The 27980-nt window shown below is 36.6% G+C and overlaps 1 protein-coding gene and 1 long non-coding RNA gene across 3 annotated transcripts; one reads left to right on the top strand and one right to left on the bottom strand.

Moving 5' to 3' along the window:
• Positions 1-474: 474 nt before the first annotated feature.
• Positions 475-862, bottom strand: LOC134199002 (uncharacterized). The gene is made up of 2 exons (XR_009973317.1): positions 802-862; positions 475-729 (listed from the first exon to the last, which is right to left on the bottom strand). It is a non-coding gene; the product is annotated as an uncharacterized LOC134199002 (long non-coding RNA).
• A 2375-nt stretch (positions 863-3237) lies between these two features.
• On the top strand, positions 3238-25145 carry LOC101743096 (uncharacterized). 2 transcript variants are annotated; one of them, XM_038011843.2, is made up of 5 exons: positions 3238-3394; positions 20519-20771; positions 21436-21603; positions 22040-22216; positions 24537-25145. In XM_038011843.2, the coding sequence occupies exons 1-5, from the start codon at positions 3391-3393 to the stop codon at positions 24637-24639; spliced, it is 705 nt and encodes a 234-aa protein (XP_037867771.1). In that variant the 5' UTR covers positions 3238-3390; the 3' UTR covers positions 24640-25145. The 2 variants fall into 2 exon arrangements, with proteins under 2 accessions (XP_037867771.1, XP_037867770.1); XM_038011842.2 differs by having other exon boundaries at positions 3263-4434.
• The last annotated feature ends 2835 nt before the right edge of the window (positions 25146-27980 follow it).

The following is a 27980-nucleotide window of genomic DNA, read 5'->3' as shown; positions in this document are numbered from 1 at the left end:
TTACCTACCCGCGCGGACTCACAAGAGGTCCTACCACCAGTAAAAATGCCGTTCTAATACTGTACAGAATCAGATAATGATTACATGAGATTTGAAGGTTGGCAGTTACCAGGGGTTTCTCAAAATACAAACCCCAAGAAAGGTTACACGTTATTATTACACGATGTTATTCCTTCACCGTAGAAGTCAATTGTGAACATTTCTTAAGTACGTTTTTCATTAGAAAAATTGGTACCCGCCTGCGAGGTTCGAATACCGGTGCATCGCGAAATACGAATGCATCGGATGTCTTATCCTTTAGGCCACGACGACATCCTCTCTCTCGACCACTTGAACATACACCCTATTCAGGAGTTGTTGGCCCGAGGTAGGCACGGTAGTTGATAATTATTACATTACATAATTTACATACGCAATTTAATAAAAAATATATAACTGAATGTAAAATCAAAGGCAAATAACACAATACGAAACTAAGCGAAAATTGATTTAATTAGTTATCCTAAAAAATACACAGATGGCATATAAATCGGTACATGAAAATATAAAGGATAATAAACAGGATATGCAAAAATAGGTGTTGGTTTATTTAAAGATTTATTTGCCGATTTCTTCAGTTGACAGAAAATATTCTTTGCATATTCCTCGACATTGGATGTTGGAATACAATTAATTACGCGATCTTCAAGAATCATTGTTAAAACAACGGCAATTAAAATGAAAATCATGCTGAAAAAAGAAGAGATTATTTACAAATTGGCTTCCGAAATAACAACAATCTGGCAATAAAATTCAAATTACCGATTAAGAGGCTGGCGTCCCATACTGATACTGTCGTTCTGATTAAAGACTGGAGAGATTACTCTCCAGTCTTTAATCAGATATCTTCGTATATTTAAGTTAATACTTAAATTCCAAACGAACTTAAGGATTCTTTGAAAATAGCTGGCACCATACTGTGCCATCATTATCTTCTACGAGTATATTCTTCGCCAATAAATTAGCTTAGAGTATAGCTGACAGAATCACTTCGATCCACATAAAAAAACTTACACTGCTTTAAATTATTTGATTCGAATTAAAATAGAACTTTAAAAAAAAGAACAGAATTGGATTTGATTTTTTAGTAAAATAACCAAAAATTGGCTTTATTTTCATTCAAAGGATAACTGATAGGGACGCTCGCTCAGATTCAGAATTTTCAAATTAGTATCTTGAATTTAGTTTATCGTATATTCTCTTAGTGGAATAAAAAAACATTCATATTGTAAAATTTGTATTTTTTTTACGAGCAATGTAAAACGTGGAATACGTATTCTTTTTTTTATGACTTATGGTTTACTTTTTTTTTGTGATTGAAAGATTACTGGTGGCCCGGAGGCCTTTCCAGTTTCACCAGAACAGGTGGGTAAGCGAAGGCCAGGAGGGGTGGGATTTGCTAACAATTGCCCGAGCGAATCCGATATTTCCAAGATGGGTGGCGCATTTACGTTGTAGATGTCTATGGGCTCCAGTAACCACTTAACATCAGGTGGGCTGTGAGCTCGTCCATCCAATTAAGCAGTAAAAAAAAATAAAAAAAAGGAGATCTAACAACTCAAGAGCAATTGCTTCGCGAATGAATCTACTACCGGATCGGAATCGCGACCCGCTGAGAAGATCCGGCGAGAAACTCAGCGGGCTGATGCATGGGTTAGATTGCACGTCAACCTCTTTGTCGAGTTCGACGAGTACGGTTAACGATCCTAGTGTTAGACCTGAAGACGTCGTTATAGCTTACTGGTGGCCCGAAGACCTTTCCAGTTTCACAAGGACAGGTGGGCGAGCAAGGGCTTAGCCAGAAGAGGCGAGATTTGCTAACTATTCTCAAGGGAGTGTTTTATGTGTATTTTAGTAAATTAACATTATTTTCTGTTTACTTTAAAGCTGAATAGTTTAATCCGATTATGACAAAGCAAACTGTCGCCTTTTTCCCTGCATTTTATTAACCCAGTGATAGAATTAATCCATCTTCAATTCCCTCCAAACCATTTCTCCCGTAAGCGTTTATCCATTCCGTTTTAAAGTGAACAAATAACATATTTTTAACCCGGCGTCATGGGGGTGGAAAATGACTACACGGACGTGGAGGTGGGTCATATCTACCCAATATTTTGACTTAAGATATTTCAATAATGTTAAACTAAAAAAATATTTTTTTTTGTGCTAATAACATTATTGTCTTATGGTTTAGTAAATAAAACAAGAATTTGTATTGCAGAATATCGTAATTAAATCTTTAAATTCACCTTTTTCTTTACTTACACTTTTTTTTATACAAGTACACAATCTCACATCCAATTTGAATCAATTCGCAATATGCGTATTTCAAATAATATTTTCAACGGAAGTCGAAACATAAATATCGTAATACTTTTTTTATGAACTAAAACAACAAGCATAAAAGACGTTTCCCGCGCATTCTTGGTGAATACATAAAAATAGCTGTAGAAATAGCAATTTTCCAATAAACACTTATAGAGATTTCGACCCCGGAACTATTTATTGTGTGGTACATAATTAGATATTATTCGTTTTTAAACTCAACTTGGTACGCAATTCTAAGTTCCAATAAATCAGAACATATAAATAAACACACCGTTTGGTATGCTACTTGCAGTTCTGAATGTGCTTCGGAATTTTCCTTTTCAGCCGTACGATTTTTAATGCATCATTTGTGTTAGTTTAAAGTAGAGTCCTTGATTCCTTTGCCATTGCATATACCTTGAAAAATGGCAACTCAGGGAGTGAGTGAATTCAAAATGCTTCTCTTTTCGAACTTAGTTAGGACTTTTAGCGGGAACGCGAGGAGCGAAGTTGCTTGAGCTGTTTCGTTAATTTACTGTTTTTGTTGTTTTAAATGTGTAATAACGGCGTCTTATTAACCACTTTTAAAAATAAAACTAAAATCTGTAAGTATAATAATCATAATACATATAAATTGTTATAATTATTGAATTAAAATAAGTTTGAATAGAACGCGAATCAACTTAAAAAAATATACCTGTCAAATTCGTGTGTACCATAAATAAATTTATATGCTGTACTGTACTCATAGTGTTTTACTGTAAAATTTTATTAAAGCAGTTCAATTTATCATACTATCTAGATAAATGTACCATGTAGGTACATACATTTACATATGTGACCTTATTACATCACAAAACTGGCTGACCATCTTGAAAAATATGTCGTAAAATTTTATGATGTAATCTATGTCATATTTTTATATATTCTGAACTGCATATCAGATCGAGGCTTCGCTAACCAAAATCCAAAAACCGGTCGAAAAAGAATATGTACAATTATATGTTACTATGAAATTTTGGAACAAGCTTTTTACGGGCTCAGATGGGTAAGCGAGATCGTGGCTCCGCTGATTATAAGTGACTATAAAATCTCATACATATCATACATAACAGACGTTGACTTTCACCATATCACTGCAATTTTTAACGAATGTGGAGAATGGGATCACATTCAAATTAAGCTCAAGAAAAAAAAAATATTATGCAAACTTGTTCAGAAACACAAAACTACATATTTGAGGTTATATTGAAAAAATATTATAATTTAAGAAATAGAGAAAATAAATTAAATTCATGGCTAATTTCCACAACTAATCCAGAGTGTTTAATAATTTAATTATTACATAAAAGTGATAATATTATACTAAATGAAGCTGTAAATTAAACTACACCAAATATTAGAAAAGCGTAAATAACTCTTTATAACATACATCCTTTTTCAATACTAAGTATACTTTGGAACGCAATAACTTAAAACTTCGAAAGTTTGAATCTCGGAGGAGAGGTAAAAATCAAAATTAAATTTCCTTAAAAACTTTTCAAAACAATCTCCTTCTATGGTGTAATAGAAAAGTTATTATATCTAAACACGATCTAGACGAACTGAAATTAGCTTCTTAGAACAACTTCCAGTAACAAAACGCTCTGAGCACACCAGACACAAAACAGAATTCTTTTTCCGGTTAATTTATGATGCCAAGCGGAAAATTGCATATGAAGGCAAATTTTATTTACAAAAGAATGCGTTCGGTTGGCGGGAGATCAGAACTCGTTCAAAAAAAATCATTCTATGCAATCGACGAACGCTGCGCGCGCGTCTTAATGTACAAAGTTTTGGCGCCATTTTGAATCTCCATAAAATAAATATGTAATCAATTAATTGTAAATCATAACATATCAATTTAAATATATTTAAGTATAATTAGACAATGTATAAATAAAATAACAAAAATGGAGTGTAAAAGCAGTGTGATTGTGACTTTGTCGTGTTTAAATACATTTTATCGGAAATTTATTGTTTGGATCGTATATGCGGGTGTTATTTTGTTTTTTGTGCCATCACCGCCATCAGTATTTTGTGAGCCAGGTAAACTATCCAAATTAATGTAGCATTTCACATTTTCCAATCGAATTTATGTGTTGTCTGTATCTATTTATTATTGAAGTTAAATACAGCTTGATGCGATGTAAATTTAGCATAATGATTGAGTAGTAAGCTTTTTTTTGTGAAAAATGGGCAATAATTTCGTTTAAATTAGAAATATACTATTAAATTGATAGTCAATTATATTTACTGGATATATATGGCGTATTTATTGGTGGTAGGACCTCTTGTGAGTCCGCGCGGGTGGGTACCACCACCCTGCCTATTTCTACCGTGAAGCAGTAATGCGTTTCGGTTTGAAGGGTGGGGCAGCCGTTGTAACTATACTTGAGACCTTAGAACTTATATCTCAAGGTGGGTGGCGCATTTACGGTGTAGATGTCTATGGGCTCCAGTAACCACTTAACACTAGGTGGGCTGTGAGCTCGTCCAACCCATCTAAGCAATAAAAAAATAAAAAAATCTATGCCACGGATACTACCATCGCGAAGGAGGGATACGCTTTATACAAACGATACTGCGATATCGATTCCTATCGAATGGTTTTATAAAAAAAATGGCATCATTTAAATTAACAAACATAATATCGGTGGGATGGAAGGACAGCGCCAGTTTTTGCCGCGAATTAATTTAATACGACCACGTCCTTACGGTACTTACCCGATTATTTCATTCAGCTATTAGATGTCTGCAACTCTAACACTAGTTAAAGGGACTCGTTCTCATCAAACTCGTGTTTGACTGAAACTTAATCCATTACCTCATCCCGGTGAGTTTCTCGCTGGAACTACTCAACGGGTCGCGATCCCGATCCGATAGTAGATGCATTCGTGAAGCAGTTGCCCATTAGCTGTCAGGTCATCGAAGGCGTTAGACAGCTTAGCTTAGCAAAATTCACGCCTCATCCCAGAGCTCGTTCTCGTCAGATACGGTGAAAAATTGATTCGATTCAATTATTGGTGTTTGCGTTATAATACATTTAAATTTAAACACTTCAAAAGCTTTGAGGGTTTCTATCAGCTGCTCATAATTATCGCACCACCATACGTCAGGGTAGACCTACCTAATACTATCCCGTTTACCACGTTTAATCTAGTACTGCTCTGTAATGAACTCCCATTCATACTGTTTGCTTGGCGCTACAAGATGCTGTTCTTCAAACAAGCCTAGATAAGAATAGATCGATCTGACTATGCACTAATATCTTACGCAATATGCCTTTAACACGTTGACTGCGTTACCAGGTTTAAAAAGCCCCATGTCTTCAGTTGCGGCAGTCAAATCCGAGTATATTCAAAAATGGACTTTTGTGAGGTCTATCGAGTCTCATTGCTTCGAAAAGACCTCATACGCAGTAATTGAAATTCCCTCTAAAATAGTCCCCCAATTAACGTGTTAAAGACAATAAATAAAAAGTGACTTGACCTAACAACAATAGGGGAGATATCACGATCATACATTCAGTTGAACAATCAAACAGTTACATTCTTACGTTTGTTTACAATTCAAAATCATAATTACACATTATAAGCGTATAGTAGACGAAAAGAACATTACGTAAAGACTACCGGTAATATCGCAGGGAACGTGGAACGAAATGGCACAATGGTTTTGATAATCTATTGTTAAACAATAAGATTCAATTTTCTATAACTCGAGATATTATACGACAAGTTTTTTTTTATTGCCCGTGTAGGCAGACGAGGATACGGCCCGTCTAATGGTAAGTGGTTACCGTCGCTCATGGACTTCAGCAATGCCAGGGGCAGAGCCAAGCCGCTGCCTACCACTTAATACACTCCACAAGCCTCGTTTGAAGAAGGACATGTCATAGCACTCGGGAAACATCGTGGAGGGGAGCTAATTCTAAAGCCGGATGGTACGTGGCAAAAATGATCTCTGGAAACGCACCGTGGATGACCGCAGTGGCTCCAGGTTAGTATGGATGAACTCTGCTCCGGTGGCGGGCGGTGCGATGATAAAAACGAGAAAGTATTCTGAATATTCTATAAAAACGTATTTGAATAAAATAATTGAGCATTTAAATTTAGTTAAATACATTAAATCATTTGTACGATCATTATTATCTATACTAATATTATAAAGAGGAAAGATTTGTTTGTTTGTTTGTTTCGAATAGGCTCCAAAACTACTGGACCGATTTGAAAAATTCTTTTTCCATTAGAAGCCGACATTGTCCCTGATGAACATAGGCTACTTTTTTTTTATTTATTTTTTATTTTTTTTTTTGGTTTCATGTATGTTTTAATGTTTCCGAAGCGAAGCGAGGGCGGGTCGCTAGTTATTATTATAAATCTTATTTAATACGTTGACCTTTCATCGCCTTTCACTATTTATTTATAATATAATGAGAGACGGCAGTACCTTGTTGTGAATATGTCAATTCGAATCGCGTATCGAATAAATATTTGTATGTATGTAATAGTAAGCTTGTGAAAAGCGCTAATTTGTTAATTAATGAAAAATCCTTCCCAGAAGTGACAAAATCAACTGTAAAACTATGGAAATCAATCGTGTAGATTAGGAACACAAATCATACATATCTATATAATATTTTGTAAATATATTAAGCACTAGCTGTACCCGTCCGCTTCACTGGGCATTTAAACTTAACAGTATTATTTCTCACCCCCACAAAGTCGTCGTGGCCTAAAGGATAAGACGTCCGGTGCATTCGTGTGTAGCGATGCGCGCCGGTGTTCGAATCCCGCAGGCGGGTACCAATTTTTCTAATGAAATACGTACTCAACAAATGTTCACGATTGACTTCCACGGTGAAGGAATAACATCGTGTGATAAAAATCAAACCCGCAAAATTATAATTTGCGTAATCACTGGTGGTAGGACCTCTTGGGAGACCGCACGGGTAGGTACCACCACCCCGCCTATTTCCGCCGTGAAGTAGTAATGCGTTTCGGTTCGAAGGGTGGGGTAGCCGTTGTAACTATACTGAGACCTTAGAACTTATATCTATCACCACCACTTAACGCCAGGTGGGCTGTGAGCTCTTCCACCAATCTAAACAAAAAAAAAAAAGGTTCTCATCATTAACGCCCCCGCAACTGGTGTAGGTAGTCCAACACTCATATAAATATTAATTAGCCTATCCATTAAGTACATGTATTTTCTACATGGATACCAAGTTTTAAGTCAATCGGATGCATGGTTCAGTAGTTATAACGGAACACCCGTAAAAACCACTGTAGATTTATATATTAGTACAGATTATATTAATTAAAACCGGTGTTCTACATTCCAATATCGCGGTCTCCATTCTAGTCCATAATGCCAAATTTGCATCATTACGAAACGCCTTTTTTATTATCTTCTAAGGCAGACGAGCTTATTATGGTAAGTGGTCACGGTCGCTCATATACAATAACAGAACCAACGCTGCCTCCTATACCTACTATTGCAGACATGCTTAAAGTAACTAAAAAATTTACGTGAACTTAATAAACAAAAGAAATCATACTAGATTTCATTGCTACAATACTTAGAAATTCGAATGATGTAATGTATCTAACAAGGCATTTGGCAGCTAAGTGGATATGATAAAAATCCAATAATATTATTCCTAACGATTTGATAATATCAATAATCGATTTCAGCAACTCGATTGCACAATTTGTTTCGCGATTCGATTGAAGTTGATTGTCCGGTCACTCCACCGACTCGTTCAATCTGTATTACTGACTTAGTTTGTATTCAATATACGAATTTGTGCGATCTATGAGGTCGCGACTTACCTGTTGTTGTAACTAATCTCTTACTGCAGCCTGAACGTGTCTCAATTGCATTGAATGAACTAAATACACTGCTGCTTCCCAAATACCTACTATAGCTATGCGTGCGAGCTCAATTCTATCATTCGTTCAATTTGTGAAGCTCCGATAAGTTGGGAAAAAAATTACCTGGTTGTTAAGACACTTTTCATCAATTAATAGTATAGTATAGTTTTGACTGGAGGCCGCTCACCAGCAAACGTAGGATGACCGCCTAGTTGAATAGAGCGAACGACAGTAAGTGAACGAATAATGAATGAATCACTTTCACCAAACTGACCTAGTTGTATATTTCGCGACAAGTTCATTTGGTTCGTTCAATCATGAACGACTCATTTACATTGCCTACAACTGTAACTCCATAACGAGACATTCGTAGTATTAGTGTATTGTAAACGAGTCGCCCACTTTTCATTGACACATAAATCTACAGATCAAAACAAAAAATGTATTACAATCTAATAACAATCTTAGCCCTTGGCACTCGAGAGGTAAGTCTAGTTCACGGCTTTGTTTGGTGCGGAAATTCGGTGCGCTGGTAAACAAACTATTTATGTTGCTTTATTTTATGATTGACATCTGGTATTTCCTCCCGATCCACTAACGGTGCTTCTAGGTACTTCAAGCACCGGTCACCGTTCTCGTCGAACCCGTCGCTTGCGACGAAGGGCTCGACGAGTAAATTAACTCTCTGACACAGCCCACTGAGTTTCTCGCCGGATCTTCTCAGTGGGACGCGTTTCCGATCCGGTGGTAGATTCTGCGAAGCACGGCTCTAGCTAGGGTTCGTGTTAGCAACGTCTTCAGGTTTGAGCCCCGTGAGCTCACCTACTAGTTAAGGTTACGCTGGAATAGCCTCTCAAGGCTACCAGCTTGGGTAGGAAAAAAAAAAAAGACATCTTGTTTATGTTTTTAATATCTGTTAATTAACGTTCTTTTTGTCGTTTGTAATTAAATCATGTGGTACGCCATACTTCCCTCTCGAGTGCAAAGGTTTAATTCTATGAAATATCACAAAAGTAACTGATTTTAAGGAGATCCATTATGGCGCATAAAAACTTAATAAAGGTCATTACTATGCGTTCGTGTTCATCACGGCCGATCACGTATGTGATAGGTGTTCTGTTTCCTCAAGGGATTTACCATTATATAAAATAAATGGCAATAAAATGTCTTCCTGTATGTATTTTTGAGACGACATTATTATAATATCGTCGGACGTGATTGCTTATTTAAACCATTACTCGTATCGAGTGTTTGAATATGTAAATAAATTAAATGACTTTAAAAAGTTCTAATTCTCACTTTTGTTATTTTAATTAATAGTGTCTTTGACGTTTCGTATTCTTTACAGTTTTCGTGAATCGTAAATTAAGTTTAATTTAAGTTTTAATTATGATTCGCGAATACCGAAGGAAATATTGTAATCTATACTAATATATAAATCTAAACTAATGTATAAAATACAGTGGGTTTACGGATGTTCCGTTATAACTACTGAACCATGCATCCGATTGACTTGAAACTTGGTATCCATATAGAAAAAACTTGTACCTAATGGATAGGATAATATTTATATGAGTGTTGGACTCCCTAATAATAATGACAATAAATAATAATGTTAATTTTAAATGCCCAGAAAAGTGTAAAAATAAAACTCTTTATGAATGACATTCACGTAATCTTCACGGAACATAGTTAAAATTATTATCATACATATATGTTGAACAAAATGAAATGCCTGAAAGCCCTGACTGTTGTGCCGAGGGTAGCGGGTTCGATTCCAGCACGGGACAAACATTCGCATGATGAGCAGGTTTGTTTGCTCTTTGTCTGGATGTTTATTATCTATATATGTACATATTTGAACGTACACACATATGTATGTGTCAGTCTGTGGTACCCGTAACACAGAGAATCCTAATTTGTTGTGGCCTAAGTCGTTGTGGCCTAAAGGATAAGACGTCCGGTGCATTCGTATGTAGCGATGCACCGGTGTTCGAATCGCGCAGGCAGGTACCAATTTTTCTAATGAAATACGTACTCAACAAATGTTCACGATTGACTTCCACGGTGAAGGAATAACATCGTGTAATAAAAATCAAACCCGCAAAATTATAACTTGCGTAATCACTGGTGGTAGGACCTCTTGGGAGTCCGCACGGGTAGGTACCACCACCCCGCCTATTTCCGCCGTGAAGCAGTAATGCGTTTCGGTTCGAAGGGTGGGGTAGCCGTTGTAACTATACTGAGATCTTAGAACTTATATCTCGAGGTGGGTGGCGCATTTACGTTGTAGATGTCTATGGGCTCCAGTAACCACTTAACACCAGGTGGGCTGTGAGCTCGTCCATCCAACTAAGCAATAAAAAATAAATAAAAATAAATTTGGGACTGAATGACCGTGCGGAATTTATTCCTAGTTATTTATTTATTATTCCTAGTACCGCTAGGCTGTGAGTGCATTGCCGGCTAATCATATCAGCTAATAATGCATCGTCTTCTAGGCATCGTGTTTGATGCGACAATTTCTTTAATTAAAATCTTTTCGTCATATCATACGAATATAATATAACATAAACTCCAATACGGAAATAAATTTGTGGAGACCATAATAATAATAGACAGATGGTTCGAGCGTTAAGTAGATAGATAGAAATAAAGAATCAAAATTACTGGTAATAATTATAAAAGATATTCAAAACATTCTTAATGTCGTCTGTGCACGGCGTTGTCTGATTAGCTGAAGATCATAGTTTAAGCGACATTTTTGCAACTTTAGAGAAGAGCTATTTAAAGTTCAAATTTTGGAAAAAATATCATAACAAAAAAAACATTCTTCAGCTATATAAATGACGTAACATTTTTTTATTGCTTAGATAAGTGAACGAGCTTACAGCCCACATTGTGTTAAGTGGTTACTGGAGCCCATAGACATCTACAACGTAAATGCACCACCCACCTTGAGATATGCGTTCTAAGGTCTCAGTATAGTTACAACGGCTGCCCCACCCTTCAAACCGAAACGCATTACTGCTTCACGGCAGAAATAGGCAGGGCGGTGGTCCCTACCCGCGCGGACTCAAAAGATTCTACCACCAGTAATTACGCAAATTATAATTTTGCGGGTTTGATTTTTATTACACAATCTTAGTTAAAGTCCAATTAAAAACATCGCATCTTTAATAACAAAGGTAAATGTTGCGTATTAAGCGAAATGACGCTTAAACCAAATATCATTTCACCCCTCGATATGACTAAATTATAACTATAATACGTGAAGCAAAAACTTTATATCCTTTTTTACGAAAATTGCGCGGACGGAGGAGTATAAAATTTTCCACTCTTATAGTGAATATAGAGAAGAAGTGCACAATGCTAATATTTTTTTAAAATAATGCATAAAAGATACATTAAATCAATAAAGAAAACATAACACACACTACATACCATGTATTCGACGCACACACGCATGCATACTATTTATTGTCAAACTTTTGTTCTTGACGTCTGTGGTCAAATCATAGATAGACCTTTGGTCAAATCGAGAATAGATTAAATATTGTTTGCCTTTATTAATATTTTTTTATAGTGTAGCCTTGGCGAAATTTGTGATTAAAGAAGTATAAAATACAATCATAATAGTGTACAAACTTACAATTCCAATTAATTATAGTCGAATTTCGACTACTGCGGGACCTTTAGTTATAACTAAACCAAATAAAATTATGAGCACCAATGATCTTCACTTCATTGATTATAAAGCGAAATGTGAAATGAAAGTTGATGATTTTGCAATTTCCACATAGTATTTATAGCATGTCTATTCGATATTGCTATCTCATTATAGGAGAAACTTAAATCTGATTTTTGAATGAATTTCTTTTTCTCTATTTATGTGAAGATGGGCTGTCTGTGGCCTATTACGTATGCCCAAGAAACTTATAATAATGGCAGGCCTTTCGAAGTGTCCGTGGCCTTTTATATATGGCCAAAGATGATGCCAGTAGATGCCGGAGTCCGCGGATGCTACTGCTCTTCTAAGACATGAGACATTTACTGGTGGGAGTACTCTTGAGTCCGCACGGGTAGGTAACACCACTCTGCCTATTTCAGCCGTAAAGCAGTAATGCGTTTCGGTTTGAAGGGTGGGGCAGCCGTTGTAACTATACTTGAGACCTTAGAACGCATATCTCAAGATGGGTGGCGGCATTTACCATATAGATGTCTATGGGCTCCGGTAACCACTTAATACCAGGTGGGCTGTGAGCTCGTCCACCCATATATGAAATAAATAAATACATATGTGACAAAACCGAAAATTATGTATTCAAATTAAAACGCGCACGTAATTATCGCTTATACTCTCACTTTCCACTGAACTCGGAGCGCTGAATAAAATTCAAAAATTCTGCTGTGACAACCTCGCTCGATCATTATCAGAATGCTATGTCACTGTAGAGGCTGTCCACTGCTCCCTACGATAATTTTAAATAATCGTTTAGAAATCTTTAAACGTTTTGAACTGTTGTATTTTTTACGCTTACCTTCACACGTGAAGTCGAATTTTTAGTATATTCTTCTTCTTTGTGTCTACCTTATCCCACTAGGTGGGCTCGGCACAGCAAATTTTTCTATTTCATTCTCTTCTATCAGCTGTCATCTCAACACTTAAACCTCTCTCTCTCATATCATCATTCACACACTCCATCCATATCTTCTTCGGTCGACCTCTTCCCCTTCTACCTTGCACTACCATTTCCGTACATCAACTAGTCACATGCGTCTCTTCTCTACGCATCACATGTCCAAACCACGCTAACCATCCGCTCTTTAATTTTCCAATCACCGGGGCTACTTTCACACTTCCTCTGATACACACATTCCTTATCTTGTCCATTTTTGTCACTCCACACATCTATCTCAACATTCTCTTTCAATGAGTTTTTCAACTCTTTCACGCTTTACTTCCGCCGCCCAACATTCAGATCCATATAGCACGACGGGTCTAATGATTGTTTTGTAAATTTTCCCCTTTCCATTCGAGTATATTCATCACCATCATCATCATCATAGTCGGTTGCTCTTGGCAGAGCAGTCGTGGTCATGTGGAATTCTTGTTTATTAAGTATATAACATATAAAGCAATTAATGGAACGAAATTTTACAAATGAACGATTTCCCAGCTCATCTGGTGCTAGGCGGACACCAAACCCATGGACGTCATTAAATAAAAGCCTCCACCCACGAAAATATACCATATTATTTATGCAAACAAGAATGCAGTATTGATTATTGGCAGAGATGAGTACACCAGTTATTTATTTTGTTAATTATATGTACCTCTCTGATTTTTATGTCAGTATTCTACTTATACATGTAAAGAAGTTAAGTAGTAAGTAGTTTAAAAAAAATAATCTTAGACATGTCCACTCATCTGTACTTAATTCAATGAAGAGAAATAATTCAATAGAGACATTGAGGGTTTTAAATGTTGTTTTCGTATTTAAATTACAGGTGAGTGAATATTTTATTTGGTGAATTTATTTTAATTTTATATTGTCAATAAATTCGTATTTTTATTACAGAAAACGCAGTTAAGTCTTTCACTGTCTGAACTAATTGATATCATTATATACATATTACAACTTATATAACTGGTAGTTTATTTAAATTATTTTTCATCAACTCTTCTAATATATTTGTGTTTTTTATTTTGTTTTTTATTAATTTAAATTCAGACAAACCCAGAATGAATGAATCATCACTACATAGTATAAAACAAAGTCACTTTCTCTGTCCCTATATCTGTCTGTCCCTATGTATGCTTAAATCTTTAAAACTACGCAACGGATTTTGATGCGGTTTTTTTTGAATAGATAGAGTGATTGAAGAGGAAGGTTTATATGTATAATAACATCCATTAAATAATGGAGAAATCAATAATAAATTACAGTTTCCGAAACGAAGCGAGGGCGGGTCGCTAGTGTTATATAAATTACGCTTTCAACTTTTTTTTTTTTTAATGCTTAGATGTGTGGACGAGCTCACAGCCCACCTGGTGTTAAGTGGTTACTGGAGCCCATAGACATCTACAACGTAAATGCGCCACACACCTTGAGATATAGTTCTAAGGTCTCAGTATAGTCACAACGGCTGCCCCACCCTTCAAACCGAAACGCATTACTGCTTCACGGCAGAAATAGGCGGGGCGGTGGTACCTACCCGTGCGGACTCACAAGCGGTCCTACCACCAGTAAAAACGAATAAAACATTTAAAAATATACAATCGATTATCGTGGTATCGTGAAAACGCGAACCGCTTTCGTTAGCGGTCAGCCGGTTCACGATTCGCGCTGATCTCCAAATAACGGCGGCTTCACCGAATCGGACCGCTTTCACTTCGCAATGTTCCCTAATTACAAAGTATTCTTTAAAAAAAGCGTGGTATTTAGCTTATAATTTTACAAACGAAAGTAAACAGGTTTACGAGTATTATGTCAATTAACAGCACGATCGGACCAAACGAGACGTATAGAGGTAGGACGAATTCGTCAAAACCGTCACAAGGTCGATTCATTGATTTATAGATTGTCGAAATAATCCTCTTTTTTAGATCAGATAAATCGAACTGATTTTGGTAAATCAATTTTTTTTTCTACTGGTGGTAGGACGTATTGTGAGTCCGCGCGGGTAGGTACCACCGCCCTGCCTATTTCTGCCGTGAAGCAGTAATGCGTTTCGGTTTGAAGGGTGGGGCAGCCGTTGTAACTATACTGAGATCTTATGAAATCAAATGAAATCAAAAAAAAATTATTTAACATAAATGAAAGTACATACTTGTTGAACGTCAAAAGAACTATCGCCTTACTTACTTAGAACTTATATCTCAAGGTGGGTGGCGCATTTACGTCGTAGATGTCCATGGGCTTCAGTAACCACTTAACACCAGGTGGGCTGTGAGCTCGTCCACCCATCTAAGCAATAAAAAAATAAAACCGTTTTTGATATACATAGTTTTTTTTCCCTACGAGAAATGACATCATCAAACACGGATCGTATTAACGTTCAATAAACGAACATAATTTCGGTGTCAATTTCGACACGTACAAACAAAATAAACACCAGCTCTATCTAAACATTTAACTATGAATACTTAAGCACGACCTTTTAACTGTGTGTACTTGAAGTTTTAGCAATGCGACCGCTTCCGAAGGCCGAACAATGAAAACATTATCAAATGAATTTCATAATTACACGAGCAGAACCGGGTCAAGTGCTGTTGCGGGTCTCACAGATTTTGAACATTCATCACGAGATATTTTACGAACAGTTTACCCATTCAGTTTCTCGCCGGATCTTCTCCGCGGGTCGTGATTCCAATCCGGTGGTAGATTTTTTTTTATTGCTTAGATGGTTGGACGAGCTCCAGCCCACCTGGTGTTAAGTGGTTACTGAAGCCCATAGACATCTATAACGTAAATGCGTCACCCACCTTGAGATATAAGTTCTAAGGTCTCGGTATAGTTACAACGGCTGCTCCACCATTGAAACCTACCCGTCCGCGAAAAGCTGGAATAGCCCTTTAGGCTCCAGTGAATAGGTTACCTACGGAAAAAAAATCGAACAAATGTTGTGTGTTATTTCTCTAATACTTTATCACCACTCATTAAGCAAATTTATAAAATTTGCGGAATTGATCTTAAACCACACGATCTTTTTCCACCACTCTAGATATTGTTTGTTAATAGTACACCGCAACATACCTGATGTATCTTTTTCAGAATTTCTGTAAATAAAACGGTTGCCGGGAAGAGATCGCTTTTAGCGATAAGACCGCCTATTGTACAAAATATACAACAACAAAAAATTAGTAGAAAAGGGGATACCTACAGCATTTGAAAACAGACCTAGCTGCAACGCTTGGTACGAGCACATCGAGCGTGTAAAAAAAATACATTTAAGAGAGCTTTGTAGTATTACGGCAAAAAAATCCATGGCAAATTCAATCAGACGCAAAAAAAAACCTTTTTTATTGACCATTTTCACAGCACAATATCTTTGACAGGCGCTGTATGTACATGGTATGCATTGGACGTGTCAGAACTTTAAGTAGGTGAGTTGCTTGTGTGGACTTTGAAACATCTATCACATGTGCTCGGCCTATCGCTTTCCGTCAATGAAGCATTTTCTTTTTATGCAAATGTGAAAATCATTGAACACGGTATTGATGACTAAAATTTGTTACAGGCTATTTTATCTATTTATTTTACTGGTGGTAGGACCTCTTGTAAGAACGCTGCTGTCCATACTCCGTTGAACTCCGTCAGTTGAGCATATTTTACGACAGCCATGGGAAGAGATAGAGTGGTACCATTCTAGGCCGAAAAGACACAGCCGATATAAATATTCGTCAATGAGTTTGGTCCAATGAAAAAAAAATAACAGTACAGCCTGCGTCGTCAGAAAAACAAATTTTTCGTAACAAATCTCGAAGCTTCTAACTCATGCAGAGGAGGCACTGTAGAACACATACTGTTACCTACTTTTAGACATGACACATCGTCCCTAATCCTGTCGTGACCCAATCATGTGCTCCGTATTGATAGTAAGGCTAACTGTTATTTCAATCGAATTGTGACTTTGACCTATGACCATGAAGCCTAACTTCAGCAGCGTCAACAGCGTGAGCATTTTCGTCACGGCTTTTTACAGTTAATTACTTTACGGCTTACCCACTGTCATGTGGATACTGAAACTCACGGACAAAGTGAGTGGCATCACCCAGATTAACACCCAAGGTAGGTTTTTTTTTATTGACCTTGTAGGCAGACGAGCAGTCGGCCCACCTAATGGTGAATAGTTACCGTCGCTCAAGGATGTCAGCAATGACAGGGGCACAGCCAAGCCGCTACCTACTACTAATTTGAAAAAGGATATGTCCTAGCGCTCGGGAAAAACTGTGGAGGGGAATTTATTCAGACAAAGCAGACAGAACGTGGCAGAAGACATATCTGGGAACGCACGTCACCCACTTGCAGGCCCAAGTCCTAAGTCTCAGTTTTACAGTACAACGGATATCCCACCAAAACCAACCGAAACGCATGACCGCTTCAAGGCAGAAATAGACACGGTGGTGGTACGTATCCGTAAGGGCTCACAAGACGCCTATACCACCTGGAGACTCAAACCATATTTTAATTTATGTTCCCTTCTTGAGTATAAAACTCCACCAATCATCCCCATTCTTCTGTCTTGGGCAATCTAGACCCCATTACATTTTTATGTTTTGCCTTTAGATGCGAATAATGCGAATTAGATGCGAATATATACCTATCACTTATAAGCAATTCAAGCTTACACAAGGTATTCCTTTTTGGTCTGTAACCTATGGCTCAATGGCGCATATATTAAATTCATTAGTTTCGTTGAATTTCCAGAGCAATCCTTAGCAAAGTATAGATATTAAGACGACAGTAATAATAATAATTCATATCCTCTTAAGGTATTTGAACCTTGTACCGAATACAGATCCATTGAGTCACTGATGTTTATGATTATAACAATACTTTCACTGTTCGATGACCTTTTACGATCGAGTATTATTGATTTGAGACGGTTCATCTATTGACCTTACTCACTGCTTTGTATTGCACTTTAAAACTATAGTTGCATCTGTTTATTGAAGACTTACTTCTTAACGTATTTTCTGAATGTTATAACATTTATTTATAGTTTTGGTTTTTTATGATTGAAGTATTACTGGTGGCCCGGAGGCCTTTCCAGTTTCACCAGGACAGGTGGGCGAGCAAAGGCTCAGCCAGGAGGGGTGGGATTTGCTAACAGCTGCCCGAGCGCCTCCGCAGGAGACCTAACAACTCAAGAGCAATTGCTTCGCGAATGAATCTACTACCGGATCGGAATCGCGACCCGCTGAGAAGATCCGGCGAGAAACTCAGCGGGCATGGGTTAGGTTGCACGTCATGTTATAACATTAATCCACCTTGAGTTTCAGAAACGAACCTATTTCCAGAGAACTAAATGATTACCAATTATTAATATTTGACTATTTCCACTGACACTCCATAGTTTAAAATCATGGTAAACATTACATTATCTTTTTTGTATTCTATTGACAATTTGCTAAAGAAATTGAGTTTCGCTAAATAAGATATTTTTATAACTTTGATACTAGGCAAAGAAAATCGCATTTAAGCAAAATCAATAAAACTTGTTTTTGGCTGCGAAATAAAAAAACTAATAAATAAGAATACTTCTCAAAGTATACACCTGCACTGGTGTTAATCAAATTCAAGGATTCTATTAACAGCTGCAGATCAAAATATCAATTAACTGTACTTTTTTCGCTGTCAATGAAATAAATCAGGAATTGCGTATATAAAACTCACGCTATATTTTTAGATTCGTCATTAACTAGGCTCCGACCTAACCTCGGGTGATTGCGTGATGATTCCAACACAATGAGCGTTATGTAATTGTTTTTATATTGTTCATTGACATAATTAACCAAGTATAGCTTCTTCTACTTCATTCAAAGACGATGTTCCATTGATCCAAAAATATATGCTAAGGCTTCCTTATAAATGTCATTAAGAAGTTTATACTTTGTATTGGCGGTGAATATGATTTAATTTCGATAAATTGGCAAACACTATTTACTTCGAAGTGGTCTTTCTATTTTGGTATTTAGATGTGTGACATTTGAAGCAACAAAATAAAATTGAGTAACTTTAATGGTTTTTGCACATAAGCCGAATCATATCGCATGACGTCATTTGTGATTAAATGTGTAATCTATGGTCAGCTCAATCTATATTTTAGCCCCAAATGACGTCACAGGTAGCAAATTTAAAAACCGTTTTGCAAATTTTGTAGTTTCGAAAATTTGAGATATCGGTTTCTGTGTTGTATTATCAAAGTCCACTCATGGGATCACCCACTTACTGAGGTCAACACCTTGTGACATTGAACCCCAGGGCTCAATCATAAAAGTAATTTTGACGTAAAGAATAACTATTTTGTTTTATTGCGTATTAATTCCCAGAGTAGATAGATCTACTGCATTCAGAATCACATAATCTACTCTTTAATCCGTATTTTAAACACGAAAGTACCTAAACATATCAAACAGCCATTGTATCGCGAATTCAATTAAGTATCATTGTTACAAACCATCCAGTGCGTGAAGCAATGAATTATTGTTTTATTTAGGTTAGATTTTATCACATTAAATGCGGCCATTCTTTCAGAATTCAGTATCTATTGAAAAGGATCAGATACCGATGTACTAGTATCGATTGTTGGAAACCTTGTCTACATTTGTTACATAATTACTTTTCCTGAGTCACTGATATATAACGCACAACCTATATTACTAAAACTATTATTACTTAGAGTTTTGGCCTTTCACTCCCTTCGTGTTGTATGCTTACGTGTTGTAAGAATCCACTAAAAAAAATCATATGATCATCAGAATTGGTGGCCTAAAAGTTAAGAGGCTCGATTCCTTTATATACAGCGATGTAGTGCCGGTGTTCGAATCCCGCAGGCGGATGCCAATTTTTGTAATGAAATATGTACATAGCAAATATTCACGAATTACTTCCACAGTGTAGGAATAACACCATGTAATAAAAATCATACCTGCAAAACCTGAATTTGCATAATTACTGATGGTATGAGTCCGCGCATGTGGGTCCCTGCCTATTTCTGCCTTGACGCAGTAATGCGTTCCTGTAACTGTAACCGCGTAAGTAGGATTTATTCCAGAATAGAATAATTTCTGTTTGCAATAACTTTACAGGTTGCAACGAGCCTGAATTGTAAACTTTACAATGTAATTTAAGAAATTATCCTAACATCTTAATTTTTATTGGCCTTGGAAGAGTATTTTTAAAGTGCTTGATATCATTATTTTGGAATTCTCACATTTGCTTCTTGCCCTTGGAGTACTTTATGTTAGGGAATCTAGTTTAATCGAACTCCAAGACGACTACCAACTAAACCCCATCAATCACCCCTTCCCGATGTCCAATCCCCGCCTCAAACGAAACTTAAGTCAGGTTAGGTAGGAGAGATCCTACGGTTAACACTATAATTCGACGCGAGGATCATACAAAAATCGAACACGAACGCATTACAAACAAAGAGACCCAAAACGAAAACGTACCTAATAACCAAATCTTCATTATAGTAGTTTACTGATCTTCTAAAATATAACTGCCTTTCTTCTGTTACAGATTGGACACGTCAATTAACCTATGATAAAATATACAACAATTCACATTATGCCCAAATCAGGTATATAACGAAGCCATACAAAAATCAAGTCAAAACTAGCAGTAGCAACCGTAGTACCTACGATGACACAGCCAAAGGGAACGAAATAGATTATAGGAAATTTTATAAAGATAAATCGAAACTGCTTGTCGGCTTCGCGAGAGATCCTTTCAGGTATTCAGTACCTCACGAGGATTACGCCAAGGGTGTGAGGTAGGTTAGCATTACCTAAATTCTTTAAGAGCACTTTTTAGACCCAGATGTTGAGCTAATGATTCAAATCAATTTCTTTTATAATGGCGGTCCTTTTTGATTTCACCAAAATCCAGTTTATAGGGCTTGGTCTGTGGTTTTGGTTGTGCCCAGATGTCTCTGAATTACTTACCTAAAACAAGACAAACAATCAAAGCAAACAATATATATGACAAAACAGATTGTTAGAAGGTTAGGAAGGACAAACAACTTATAGTCTAATGCTATAACATATTCACATAAAATATTTACAAAAGGTGTATGTACAAGTTGGACTAATGAACGGTTTTAACTTTTTGGCATCCAAGCAACCTATCCAATGCGTTACCAACCTCATTACTCACACTTGTTGACCATTAAAACTCGAAAATGCAAACCAAAAAGATTGGTTATGGCTATAAATAAAAAATAGGCAGGATATCCAAACTTCTGTTCCCCCGATCAAGACATGATATTATTATCTGGTACGAATGAATGAAGAAATAGCTTTAATAAGGCGGAGAAACTGAAGTTGCATAACTATTATATTTTCTGACCAACTTGTAACATGAGGCCTTCTGTAAATTTTAAAATCAATTCAAATTGTATTTTCCTATATGCTTATATTTACCTCTTTTACTTTCAGATACGTGAATCCTAATTCGTATAAAATGGATAATCGGGGTAAACGTGGTGTTTTCCACTTGTATAATATGATACAGTGCGCCACTGGATGTGAGCCTCTGTCGTATAAGGGGTATGGTTGTTATTGTGGATTTCTTGGAACTGGAAGACCCACAGATGGTATAGACAGGTAGCAATGTATTTTTTAAAGGGAGGGGTTGATCTTCGTCGACCATGAAACTGTAAAATTTATTTATTTATTTAGACACACCAACAGCAATACACACAAAACATTCAAGCTTAAAACATGTATAAAATTAAGTACTGGTATATAAGCCAGTTACAGGCATGTACAGCAATCTCTTACACACTATTATATGTTACAATATGTTACTATAACAATTTTACAAACAGCGGAAAAATAGGCTAAATTTAAATGTTAACAGTACGACAAAAAAAAATTTAAAAGAACATAAAAACAAGAGTTAACTACTCATTCTCTGATCAATTATAAACAAAGGAACTTGGATACTATAGTTTGTTTTTGAGACCAGGACACGTGTCGTTAAAAATGTCGAAACTGTAAAAATTTACTTAAATTTAGGTGATTAAAATTTAAAATGCAGGTGTTGCAAGATGCACGACCAGTGCTACGAGAATATCTACTGCCCCTTCTTCACGGTATACTTCCAGCCATACTACTGGAAGTGCTACAGAGGAGAGCCACTCTGCACTTTGGAGAACTATCAGAGTCAGGACCAATATGTTAATGGATGCGCCGCGAGACTTTGTGAATGCGACAGGTAATTTTCTTTTCCTTTCTCTTCTTTTCTTCTCTTTTCTTTTCTGAAGTGCTGTGTCGTTTTGAGTGTCACATTTTTTAATACCTTAAAAACTAAATGAGCTTATAACCAACTCAATTAATTCCTTGATAATTTATTTTTTACTAAAGTAAAGTGATGTAAAGTATAATTGAACATTTCTTAAATTATTCGATTTTAGCAGCAATTCTTAATCTATCTTACAACCTTCCATTAATTGGGTACTCACAAGAGTTAATTTTGTAACGCTTCGACATTCTAGAAAAAAAAAAAAGTTAAAAAAAAAGTAAAAGGTAATAAGTTAAAAAACTAGGGAAGAAATTCGTGTTTTTTTTTTTGTATACACTTTTTCTAAATCTGTTTTTCCAGTAGCTATTTATTAATCTATTGCTTAATTTCATTAATGACCTATGCCTTTGTACTTATTTTAACTACAATTTACTTCACGCTTAACTAAAAAAATCTCATGTAACTACATTAAAAAACACTGATTTTTGAATCTAATATAAACGACTAAAGTAAAGTAATTATTTTGGTGGCGCTTAATGACAATGGTGTTTGTCTTGCATTAATCCGCGGAGAGGGCTGCCTACGGAAGGATAATCCTGTTAAGGGAAAATTTTAAATTCCATTAAAAATTATCGACTTTCAGCGCGAAATCAGATGACCGCTACCCACACAACTCCCAAATATTATCTCGGAAACTTCTTCATCGAATTAACGCTTGTCCGTTTATTCACACTAGTGGTCCCGCAGTAGTCGAAATTCGACTATAATTTATTTAAATTATAAGTTTAAACATTATTATGGTTATATTGTCAAAGCCTATTATTATACTTCTATAATCACAGATTTCACCAAGACTACACTATAGACAAATAATGTTAAAGATAAACAATATTAACCTATTTTCAATTTACCACAGACTTTAAGCATTAACTAAAGTTTGACATTAAACAAAGAGTATATATATATACATATGTATATGTGAAATACATGACAGTGTGTGTAATGTTTTCTTTATTGATTTAATGTATCTTTTATGCATTATTTAAAATAAAAATAGCATCGTGCACTCCTTCTCTATGAGTGTAGGAAATTTCATACTCCTCCGTCCGCGCAATTTGCGTAAAAAGGGGTACAAAGTTTTTGCTTCACGTATTCATATATAGATAAAGTTTGATACACGTTTTGTTTATGGAAACAGTTCGCTATAAATAATGTTCATAGTGGGTTCTTTAGTATTTCACTTAGATTCAGCGGTAGGCAGCGGCTTGGCTCTGTATCTGACATTGCTGACGGCCGTATGATCATCTACCAACAGGGGCAATAAAAAAAGCGTAATCATCAACCCTATAAGCCTAAAATCTTGATACATGAGATCATCTTCTTGAGTCACTGATGATAATAACCCACTGAGGCTCTCGCCGGATCTTCTGAGTGGGTCGCGATTTTATTGTTATAGCTTAGATGTGTGGAAGAGCTCACAGCCCACCTGGTGCTAAGTGGTTGCTAGACCATATAGACATCTACAACGCAAATGCGCGACTCATCTTGAGATATAAGTTCTAAGGTTTCAGTATAGTTACAACGGCTGCCCCACCCTACAAACCGAAACGCATTACTGCTTCACGGCAGGGTGGTGGTACCTACCCGTGCCGATTCACAAGAGGTCCTACCACCAGTAAGATTCCGATCCGGTAGAAGATTCAGCGAAGCCCTGCTGATGCTAGGGTTGGTGTAGCAATTCGCTCAGATTGTACCGGTGATACTAATCTATATGGTAATAGTACTTTTTAGCAAGGGAAAATGTTATGGGTTCGCGTCACCGATGTCGCATGTGCGTAATAGCGGTGTATCTGTAGCTATACAGGCGACGTATTGTGCAGCACTAGTACTGTGTATATCTTCACAAATAAAATAGAAAAGGCTCAGTTTTTTTTTATTGCCTTTGTAGGCAGACGGGCATACGGCCCACCTGATGGTGAGTGGTTACCGTCGCCCATGGACTTCAGCAATTCCAGGGGCAGAGCCAAGCCGCTGCCTACCGCTAAACCTCAGTAAAAAGTGATTGTTATATTAATTGTTATTTCAATGAATTAAATATAAGTTTTCACTTCTATAGGCAGTCCCTATGTCTAACTAAATATTTTTATAATTTTTCCTTAATTTCCATAACCCAATACGTTTATTATAGTTAGAACTTATCGACCACAATCAAGGTTTATCATTTCGCAAATGATTTAAATAACGGCTCTCAAAGTTTCAACGAAATAAATAAAAACATTTTTTTTTCCAACAGATTATTCGCGATGTGCGTACGAAGATACTCTTGCCCGAGAGGGAGATCGTTCTGTTACTCATCACCTGTCAGACTGTTCCAGAATTTACTAGCTTTCCGATAGTTGTTGATGTCGCTGACTTAAATTGTGCATTTTTCTATAATATCTTCATCATCATCACAACCTATAGGTGTTCTGAACATAGGCTTCTCAAATCGATCTCCATTTGGGCCGGTCCGTTGTCACCTGCATCCAAAATAACCCAGCGATTTTCACTACTTGAATTACTTTAATACTCAATGTCCTCATAACAACAGTTTTAATAGGTAGGTATACAAAAATATTATCAGGTTATAGAACGAACTTGAAAGCATATTTTCTAAGATAAGATTTCTATTTCATTGTCATCTGAGAAAAAATGTGATATTTTCAAATTTTTAATATACTAAATTCTACTTATACTGACATACATATACTGGCATATATGCTGGAGAACAGGAAATAAATATATATTAAAGCATCAATTTTAACACTGAAGAATTGTGGTGGTTGATAGAAGTCTGCGCCCTTAAAATATGTATATAAATATTTTGAGTACAAATTAGTTAATAAATTATTGTTGTATCCAAGGTTTTTTATTATCCCTCGTCTGTGTTAAATACTTCTTTCAGTATGATAATATTATTTGTTTATTCCTTTTACATATATATATATTTAATACTTTGTCTATTCAATGCCAATCACGTTTGAATAGTAAGCTTCAGTCGCGTGTTGAAACTGATACGCACATTCTATTCTAATGTTCTCGTTCAGAACTTGTACATATACAAGTTTGTCTTAAACGACAAATTTCTATATTCTACTAGTTGATCCGGCAGACTTCGTAGTGCCTCAATCGGTAAATAAAAGACCTAACCTTTTGTATAAAATAAACTTAAAACAAACAAAAGAAATCCGTCCGACGGCGGATACATCAAAGGAAAAACAAAATTGTTATTTTTATTTAATTCCGAGCATTTTCATATTTATCTACCTTTTAAACCTTCTCTGGACTTCCACAAATAATTCAAGACCGAAATTAGTCAAATCGGTCCAGCCGTTCTCGAGTTTTAGCGAGACTAACGAACAACAATGCATTTATATATATAGATAATAGCTACAAAATGATTTGTTCAAGTGTCCATTGTTCAAGAAAGAAGCAAGGGTGTTTGTGTTTGACAACAAAATGCTAAATAATTATATCCGGAAAAGTCATGATACAGATATAGTGAGAAAAGATATTCCTTCGTAATTTTTCGAAAAAGTTCGTATTTATTGTGCTCTCTCAAATAGCTTCAGTACCCATCTCAGAGCCGTAGGGGTAAGTCGCATCAGCAGACCAATATATATATATATATAGAGTGAATAATACGCAATTAAAATATTGGCTATAGTTTCGATCATATTTTCAGATTACTTATAAAAAGATTGTATAGCCATGCCGAAACCTCGGAAAAGGTTAAAAAATCCAGTCCAAGGAATTATAATTAATATTTACCTGTACTTCATATCGGAAAATAGCAAATTCAAAAATAGCAACAAACTAGAGTATTTTGGCCCCGTCATGACTTACGCGAGTGTGGTGTTCGCTCACGCGGCCCGCACACACGTAGACACCCTCCAATCCCTACAATCCCGCTTTTGCAGGTTAGCTGTCGGGGCTCCGTGGTTCGTGAGGAACGTTGACCTACACGACGACCTGGGCCTCGAATCAATTACAAACGAAATACGTGAAGTCAGCGTCGGAACGGTACTTCGATAAGGCTATGCGTCATGATAATCGCCTTATCGTTGCCGCCGCTGACTACTCCCCGAATCCTGATCATACAGGAGCCAGTCACCATCGACGCCCTAGACACGTCCTTACGGATCCATCGGATCCAATAACCTTTGCATTAGACGCCTTCAGCTCTAATACTAGGAGCAGGCTTAGAGACCCCGGTAACCGTACTCGTCGAACTCGACAAAGAGGTCGACGTGCAACCTAACCCATGCATCAGCCCGCTGAGTTTCTCGCCGGATTTTCTCAGTGGGTCGCGATTCCGATCCGGTAGAAGATTCATTCGCAAAACAATTGCTCTTGGATTGTTAGGTCTCCTTCGTAGGCGCTCGGGCAGTTGTTAGCAAATCCCACCCCTCCTGGCTGAGCCTTTGCTCGCCCAGTTGTCCTGGTGAAACTGAAAAGGCCTTCGGGCCACCAATAATCTTTCAATCATAAAAAAAAGTATTTGGCAAAGTTCAACAGCGAATTTCGGACGCAACGGGCATATCTAGAGACCAACAATAAGAAAAAATTTGAACCAGGAAGAAGAATATGAAAATAATAAAAATACGAACACAAACAAAATTATGCTGTTTGAACTTTCACGAAAGACATTCATTACAATGAGACGAAGACGCGCTTCATCTAAACGCACGACTACCTGACATAATAGTATATTTCTAAAAAAAAAAAACTTTATAGTATTCAAGCCATTGTACTTGAACAATATGAACCAGGCTATTCAATTGATCATTACGGCACCGTTAACGCCGATGGATCTTAATGAGTTCTGTGGTAGGTGCATTAAAACTCAATATTTCATCTGCTTTTGTCCGTTGAAACAGCTATATTAATTACTATTGTAAACCAGTAACACGATGTAAGTGTTCGTATTTAATACCAAGATGTTTTTTTTCCTACCTATGCTGATAGCCTTGAGAGGCTATTTCAACTTCTCCTTGACGTGTGGGTGAGCTCAAGGGGCTCAAACCGAGAGTGTTGCTAACATTGGCCCTAGTAAGAGCAGTGCTTCGCAGAATCTACCTCCAGATCGGAAACGCGACCCACTGAGAAGATTCGGTGAGAAACTCAGTGGGCTGTGTCTATTGGTTACTCGTTGAGCACTTCGTCGCAAGCGGCGGGTTCGGCGAGGTCGGTGACCGGTGCTTGTGGTGCCTAAAAGCACCGTTAATGGATCGGGAGGATCCGTAATGACGTATTTAGGGCACCAAGATGAGTAAATACGTGGACCCATTTCATTGCTTCTGTGCCGAAAAGCAGCGGCAATGGACGTATCTCCTGAATTTTAGGCAGAGGTGGTGTTAAGCAAAAATGATCTCTAGAAACGTCGTGTACAAGAATCACTGTTCAAAATTCTCGCAGCAGTGACTGGGTATGCGATCGCTAATGAAGATAACAAGATATTCTCGAACTGTGTACTTCAGAGATAATTATTTTAAAGTAAAATGAATAATAAAATTACAACACACAAACACATTTTGTTTCATTATTTCCAAACATCTACTGACCGAGATTTCTTCAAGATGTGATATGATCTTTTTACTTTTATTATATTTTATAGAGCTGTATTATAACTATGTGTTTTGTGTAAACACTAATTAAATAAGTAAAGTATATTCAATTATTTTCGTTACACTTTAAG

This window comes from Bombyx mori, chromosome 6 (assembly GCF_030269925.1).
Source record: "Bombyx mori chromosome 6, ASM3026992v2".
NCBI lineage: Eukaryota > Metazoa > Arthropoda > Insecta > Lepidoptera > Bombycidae > Bombyx > Bombyx mori.
Note: the sequence above shows the minus strand (reverse complement) of the source record. Positions and strands in the feature narration are given on the sequence as shown.

Coding starts and splice junctions, on each gene's coding strand:
- LOC101743096 (XM_038011842.2), top strand. CDS start 4,299: ATGGAGTGTAAAAGCAGTGTGATTGTGACTTTGTCGTGTTTAAATACA. Junction 20,772..21,435: donor GATTACGCCAAGGGTGTGAG/GTAGGTTAGCAT, acceptor TTTTACTTTCAG/ATACGTGAATCCTAATTCGT. Junction 21,604..22,039: donor CCCACAGATGGTATAGACAG/GTAGCAATGTAT, acceptor TTTAAAATGCAG/GTGTTGCAAGATGCACGACC.